The 7,963-nt window shown below is 33.9% G+C and overlaps 1 protein-coding gene across 1 annotated transcript; it reads right to left on the bottom strand.

Annotated features, from left to right (window-relative positions):
• Nucleotides 1–908: 908 nt before the first annotated feature.
• On the bottom strand, nt 909–3,604 carry LOC133188130 (uncharacterized). The gene is made up of 4 exons (XM_061323512.1): nt 3,584–3,604; nt 2,742–2,849; nt 2,445–2,655; nt 909–2,035 (listed from the first exon to the last, which is right to left on the bottom strand). The coding sequence occupies exons 1-4, from the start codon at nt 3,602–3,604 to the stop codon at nt 909–911; spliced, it is 1,467 nt and encodes a 488-aa protein (XP_061179496.1).
• Between the last annotated feature and the right edge of the window lie 4,359 nt (nt 3,605–7,963).

Here is a 7,963-nt window from a genome sequence, read left to right as displayed (position 1 = left end):
CTATCAGAGAAGCATTATATACCATTTTTTAATGTTTCAATATATATTATATGCGATTTTTTTTTTTTTTGTATTCGAAAAAACTAATAATCAAATTCATGCAAATCGTGTATCATACAATACAAATGAATTTATACAATATTAAAAAAAACTAAATACAGAATGAGATATTGATATAACGAACAGTATTCAAGTTCAAAGACCCTTTAAACAATGCAAATCGGGAGCAGAGCAAACACGGACCTCCAAAGACATCCTAGGTGTGACCAGGTGCCATGGAGGAGTGAGCATCCCCTGCCGAGCGGTCACACACCAAAGTGCTCCTTGTCATGATCGGGAAAACGGGAAAATCTGTAGACAATTCAGTGTGTAAACAATGGCCTAACAATTAGTTTGAAAATGTCAGTCTGCATTTGACTTAATGATAAGTTGTATTTGCTTACAAAGTCATTGTATCAACCTGAAAATTTGAGAAACGATTAATTCAAATGAGACTGTTGTTATCCTTGTTTTATCAAGTGGTTTGTCAAGAGCTTGCCTCGTTTTAAATATTGTTCATACCTAGAGCGTATCAAATAAACAGGAAGAATACAATTAGAAAATATACAATAACGATCTAAAATAAAAGGATAAAAATGAAGAATTATACAATACAAATGAAAACCTACAGAAACTGGAAATTATTGAATAGAAAATGATTGAAAATTATACAATACAAAGAGAAATCATAGTGGATTGTTTTTATATAAACTATTTCTGATATTTTTTTTTCCATTTAAATCATTGCCTTGATTCAAAGGATTAAAATGTCTGAATATCTTAAATTTTATTCTTGCACACATGTGACGTGTTGCACATTATAATAATAATTGTAACGGAAATGGTCCCTTGCCAATTCATATTTTTTTTTATAAATGTGAAATTGCCATCATCAGATTATTGTATTCAACCACACTCTCCATACTTTCGAAGCAGACGGAGGAACCAATGTACCAAGTGTTGTACTTGCCCTGCATATCTAATATATCCCAAAGATACCCACGATCGGCATCTTTGGCTGGAAACCTGGGAAAATAATATCCCCATTTTATTTGTTCCAGAATTCTTGGGTTAGTCTTATCAAATCTTTTCAAGGTTGAAGCTAACTTGGACTGGATGATAAAATCGATATCCTTTGCCCAAGGATTTTCAAAGCCGTACTGATAATACATAACAGTTTCCTGTGGACGCCCATCTGGACCATTTTCCCGAATCCCAAGGCGATGGTCATCATTACTGATATTGTTCTTCGCTTGGTAGAAATTATAAGCGGCATATATGGGATACGTGGGCTGCTCAACGTCATTATTGAAGTACACCTGAGGATCATTGCCTCGTCTACCAATGTCGGATTCGACCAGTGATAGGACGAAGTATGCATTCCTCAGTCTGCTAAATAAATTCCTTTCCTTTGCGTTGAAATCCACTATATTCAGTAAAGAATTCATCGCTGGGGATAGAATCAAAAAATCAAAATGCTCAGTATTAATATTTGGATGCCCCTTCGTTGAGTAAGTTATATGAATACCTCCAGGACCAGGCATTCTTTGAATGCTTTTGACATTGGCTCCAAGGTGTATATGTAATTTATTTTGTCTGGCAATCTCGGTTACAATCAATTGAAATGCTCCTAGTAAAATCCAAAACCCGTTTTCAGGTGTAAATACTCCTTTAACTACTTCCGGTGGTATCCAAACCAAACCGTATATAGCTGCAGTCTCGTTGATATATCCATAACCGTCTGTTGTTAGAAAAGTTCTGAATATAGGTGCCAATAACATTAGGTCATTCCTTTGTAAGAAATCCTGGACAGTTCCTCGAATTTGATGGAGAACTTCTGGAGTTGGTCGAGGCATGAGTTCAAAGGAATAATTTCCAAACAAACAGCGGTGGATTCTATCATACCTCTCCACGGCATCTTGGAGACTGCGGAGAGCAGCCTCTGGAGTCTTCTCCCCTGTATTCTGAATCAAAAGTTCTCTCCAAGTCGTGAATTCTAGAGTTTAAAATGAGATTAGACAGTAAAACTTGTAGTATTATTTTGAATTTATTAAAGTTCTCAAGAATATTTTACAATTACTCGTAAATGCATTCGGTTTTCCTTAGGCTAGTGTAAAATTAAGATGTGTCAGTAATGGGTACTACATTCTGAAAGTTCATTGTCACCGCGTAAGGTCAAAAGAAGCAATAATTTCGCCTTTGTTCTGAACATTGCGTGATCATAAGAATACCGGATATTGTTTAGATTTCAAGAAATTCATGGAAATTTCCTTTTTTGGGGGGGATGGGATGGGTGGGATGGGGGGGGGGGTCTGTAAAGTATTCATTTCCACTGTGTCAGGTGTTAATAGTTTTTTTTTAATCTAATAGTATATATTAGATTTAAATTTCTTGAAATCACTCACCGTAATCGTTCACCGTTACAGTGGATTCAGCTTTGGATACTAATCTGAAGCTGGGAGTATACCTCTCTATCAATTTGGCTACTTGATCATAGATATCGGTCAGAAATATAGTTCCAAACTCATTCCATACACCCCTGTAAAATCGGGAATATGATTTTCCTCCAATTTCCCCTCGTTGCTCAAAAATTTTGACATTTTTGAAACCTCTCGCCTGCAATTAATATTTGCAAAATTAACACGTTATGTACACAAACAAATTAAGTAATTATACGCTATCATATATCGCTATTTACTAACCTTTAGTAAAGACGCCATATGCACTCCACCGATCCCAGCCCCCACAATAGCAATCCGATCATTACGGGATTTCGGACCTGATATAGCTGGATATCCCATAGTTATTCTCTGTGGAAGTTCAAAAGACAAATGTGCATGTTCAACAATTGCAGCTTTTTTATGAATTCAATTCCTATATTAACAGACCTGATAAGAGAATATCTACCGAGGAAAAAGTCTAAGGTCCATCTACTAGATCGCAACAGGTCGATTAATCAGGCATTGATCGGATTGAAAGTTTGTGTATGAAAGCCCAACGCACACACCCTTCCCCTTAGTAAAATCAGGCACTTAAATCAAAAGATATAGAGCACTTCCAAACACACCAAGTGTATTTAGCAGGATATAATTCTTTCCCAGACATCCAGAAATCACTGAATTGCAAATCATGTCAAACTTCAATTTTACGTGACGACCTTTTAATGGAGGAGGATTTTTAAGTCATTCTATTTATTTTTAAGAATATGTTATTTATCTCCGAGATAATCAAGGACAATTTTTTTTATCATTAAGGGAAAAAACAAGCAAAAAAGAGGGAACTACCGATTTCAAAAACCTCTGTTTCGTGGAGGACGGAATGTACCACCAATCAAGGACACGTTACTTATTGTCTACCCATAGTTGTTAAGGGCATAAAACTATCTAAATTTTTTTTTTCCAAATAAATGTGGTTTTTTTTTTAATTTTAAAGAAAATGGTTTGAAAAGGGAGTAGAATTCTCTTGTCATACTACAAGCAAAGAGAGAAAGTTTCCCATACCTTGTTAGTATGTATAGATACGGTTATATTCATAAGGATTTTACCAACTTGATCTCAAACAACATTTTGTTGGGAATCTAAACTCACCCTATTTGCAGCACATTGAAAGTTTCTTTGAAACTCTTCTCCATAATATCCGTTAACTATGACGGGAAAGCCAGTAGCGCAAACTACACAAAGCATAAGCAACATATTAAAAAGCGTAGAAATGTATACGACAAGCAGTTAATTCCTTGAAATGTCCCATTGAACTGAAATTACGAGTCAGTCCTACATATACAGGAGGTGTTACGCGTATGGATGTAATAAAAATTGGCAAATATGGTCGGACTTGTCACATTAATGAATCATCTTTATTCTGCATAAACTGACTTTATTCTGCAGAGAACCTCGTGCACTTGGTAACTTTTCTTTTTTATCTTTTTAGCTTTTCTCCACAGATACTCGATTAACCCTACGTTACTCAATTTCACTCAACTTGAAAGTTTTATAAGCTTTATAAATTTATTTAGTTAAATCTATTTACGAAGTTATTAAAATTTTATTGTCTTTTTTCTTTACAATTGATGGATTTTGAATTACTTGGTGGTTCTAAATACAAACATTACAAACATGACATAAGCAGGTCCATGAGAAGTAATCTCGCTTGCTTCGGGGAAGGGGGGGGGGAGCAATCATTCAAAAACAAACAAACAAGCAGAAAACCGTTATTAGACTTTTTGGATGATGACACAACTGTACAAGTAAATTAGCTTTGTATATCAAATTTGTATTTTATTGTGGGCACTGGTCAAATAACTGAAAGGGAGAGGAGGGGGCAACTGTTAGTTAGCTTTGTATTTCAATCTTTAATGTATTCTGGCAAATTACTGAGGGGGCACAACTGTTTATTACATGTAATTTGTATTTGAAAACATGGATGTCTACTGGCAAAATTACTGAGGGGGAGGGGCAACTGTAAATTAGCTTGAAGTTTGTAATTTAATGCAAAGTGTGTACTGGCAAAATTAGGGAGGAGAGAGGCTCAACAGCTTTGCTTTCTATAGTTAAGTATTTAATTTAAATATGATTCCTATGGGAACACGCTCACTCCCCCCCCCCCTCCCGCCGCCACCAATAACAATGGTTCTTAAGAATATATTAAGTATCATATACATAATAATGTCTTTTCTTGATTATATTCTCTTTAAAGAGGACGTGCTCCTTTATTTTAACAACCTGAATCCCTTTTATCCAAGAATTGGTCCAGTGGTTCTTTTTCAGAAAAAAGTCGAATTTTTACAAGTGTTTGCAAAGTTTACAACAATGGCAGACAATAGACAAATTTTGATCAGAAAAGCACACTTAAGATTGGCTTAGGTCACCTAAAAATGAATTCAGATTTGAGATCGGTCTTCAATGCACAATCAATAAAAAGTGAAAGTCGTCTTTCGCTCACTCTCTTCCACAATATTCAGTTTGACACATGAAATAAATGAACTATCAATTGAAACTGAAATAGGGTTCAGACAAAAAAAATCTAATATGAAAGCATATTGAGTATTACATGTACATGTGTAACTTTAAAAAATATACCATAATATGTCTCACATATGAATGTTTCAGCAAATATTAGTTTTCATGTGAAATGTCTTGTATAGAGATAAAAGTTGAGCATTTCTCGCCAGAATATTTAAGACGTCAGAATATTCAAGTCACAATTTTTATTTTCTTAACTACGGCGTTGAGACCGACATGGCTAGAATTCGTTGGGGTGTCGTGTGTAAATCGGTTTACCAAAAAAGTGCTCGAGTAAATAAATCATGTTTGTTAATTGTTTAACGTCCCTCTAGAGAATTTTTCACTCAGATGGAGACGCCACCATTTGCCATTGGAGTGCCGCAAATTTATACCTGTACTCGGCGCTTAGGGCCATTGAGCAGTGAGGGGTCTTTTTGTGCCAACACCCACTGCGAAACGGGACCTCGGTTTATACGATCTCTTTCGAAGGACAGGTCTCCACGTCCCAAAGTGGATTTGAAGCCGCGACGTAAGGATCAGATCCTTACTGTGCGACTCTAGAGCAGACGCTCTTACCACTGCGCCACGCGGGCGAATAAATCATGTAAGTGATTGGAAAATAAACTTCTTGATTTAATATCGGAGTGTATGAAGCATTTATTTTCAAAGCAGATGAGGCAGTGTTGTTCTATAGATGTGAATTTGTCCTGACGAATCGAATCTACGTGGTAATTAAAAATGTCCGATGATCAAGTCGAACTTTTTTCCTTGTCTAAATAGTGCTCATAATTTTCTAACTCGGCTCAACAAAAAAAATAAATCATTACGAACTTCTTTTAGAAAATAGAGATAAATTTATTTCTTACACAAAAAATAAATTGAATTCGCGCACACATTAAAAATGTATCTACATGTTATATATAACTCCTGGAACAGGGATATTATGAAATTCGATTAATTTGAAATAAATCTCAAGGTCCCTTAAATTTCAATGTAAACGAGTCTGACTGTACATTATTGTGTTATTTTGACCAAATGCAATGTTTTTTCTTTAATCATAATCACTATTGTAACTTAAAATAAATGTTTGAATTAAATTATTTTCAACTATTATAGGCTTGCCTTTGTAGTCTGTACTCTATGTTAAATGTTTATAGTCACAAAATATTTTGTAAAGTTTCATTTGTTGTGATATATACTATCAATCCATTTAAAATAAATAGCATTGGAACATTTATCTTGAATAGTCATCCTGCAAATCCTAGTATCAAAAGGGCTGCAGATTCTACTTGAAAATTAAGCATGGCATTCAGACCATAACTGTACATCTGTTTTAGTGATGGATATCTTTTTTTCACGCCTGCGTCTACAGGAATATGGGGCCTAGGTTTACATTTAGTTCTCAACGATCAGTCTTTATATTCCATAGTGGGATTTTATCATAAAACATAAGGATGAATTCCTTACTTTGGATCTCTTGTACAAAGTACATGTAAGACCTTTACTCTTATAATTGTCTACATGAGCCTCTTGTCATTGGATTGTTATAATTAAATAAACAAAAGCAATATCTGATAGGTGACTCAAATGGCCTATTAAATTGAACTTCTTAGTTTTACTTTATATATAGCTTTACTTTGTAAAGCCATACATGTGACCTTTATTCGTAATTTTCAATTTGATCAAAATGACCTTAATTTAGAAATATGACATTATAAAATTCACCTTTTCCCCTCATTTTGGCATATTTTGTATAAAACTGCTTATTTTTCAAGCAGTTTTTCTTCGAAGAAATAGTGAGTGCAGACTTGAGAAAACTTTATAGTTTTACCGAAGACGTATCAATCCACGACAAATTACTGATAGAAAAAGTTTGCATGACTGTTTTAAGCTGCACTCTATGTTTCCCATAACAAAAACATCAAGAAAAAGGCTATTTTTTGTCTTATTTTCATTGGATTACAAAAATTGCATCATTTCTGACTTCATTTAAAGCCTGTGAGTGCATATGAATGTGAAAAATGTACAGGAAATACCTCTTATATAATCTCTTCTACAAATAAAAAACAATTATATAAACATATCTGAATCACATTTTAAATAATTGAATCTTGGGGGCCAAAATTAACTCTTATCATATATAGTTCTTTGATTCTGTATGGATAAATATGGTTCCAGTAAATGTTCTACCAAACCTCTTTCTTTACTCCTCACTAAAATATTAACAGCAGTGAAGGAGAAACTTCAGGAGTTCTGTACAGCGATAATATATCAGGTGTAGATACTTAAAAACTCCGAAGAACTTTTAGAAAATTTGAAATTACAAAATTTTACCAAAATCGATAACATCAAAACGTACGACTTTTCAACACTTTATACAACCATTCCCCACGATAAATTCAAATGATTTTTTTACAATCATGTTTTGTAATTTTTTTTATTGAATTACATCATAATAAGTAATCCTTATTTTTAAAGACCATCGTATTACGTAAAATCAAATGATAAAAATATGAAACAGTATAGTCTTGACTCCAACCCCCAAAAATCATGCCATGATTAACAGCTCCCATTACTTGTTACAAACGTTTTTATTCAAAACAGTTTCACCAAGAATAAATTTGTAATTACAGTTGAACTTCGGTATCTGGAACACTGATATTTCGAATACCAAAGATATGTCAAAACCACTTATTCTTTAAGTAATTAACCCTCGATATCTTCAGTCCTCGGATATCTTCTTGGTCCCATCGAGTTTAAGATAACGAGTTTAGACAGTAGTTGAACTGGAATTTCATTTGGCCATGAAATGCGCAGTAAATTAGAAAAAATGATTTTTTTTAAGTACGGTATTAAAAATATTCAAACTTAAGTAGTAAAACTATTATAGAAAACCAAAGAAAAAATGACTAAAATTTGGTTAT

The sequence above is a fragment of the Saccostrea echinata genome, unplaced genomic scaffold (genome assembly GCF_033153115.1).
Source record: "Saccostrea echinata isolate AGI-Se365-2 ecotype Australia unplaced genomic scaffold, CSIRO_AGI_Sech_v1 ptg000016l, whole genome shotgun sequence".
Classification (NCBI taxonomy): Eukaryota; Metazoa; Mollusca; class Bivalvia; order Ostreida; family Ostreidae; genus Saccostrea; species Saccostrea echinata.
Note: the sequence above shows the minus strand (reverse complement) of the source record. Positions and strands in the feature narration are given on the sequence as shown.

What these genes read in the sequence shown, in the direction of transcription:
- LOC133188130 (XM_061323512.1), bottom strand. Translation starts at nt 3,604, where the DNA reads ATGTTGTTTGAGATCAAGTTG. An exon ending in TGTTGTTTGAGATCAAGTTG is followed by an intron (nt 2,850 to 3,583) that starts GTAAAATCCTTA and finishes GAACTTCCACAG; the next exon opens with AGAATAACTATGGGATATCC. An exon ending in TGTAACGGTGAACGATTACG is followed by an intron (nt 2,036 to 2,444) that starts GTGAGTGATTTC and finishes TTTAAACTCTAG; the next exon opens with AATTCACGACTTGGAGAGAA.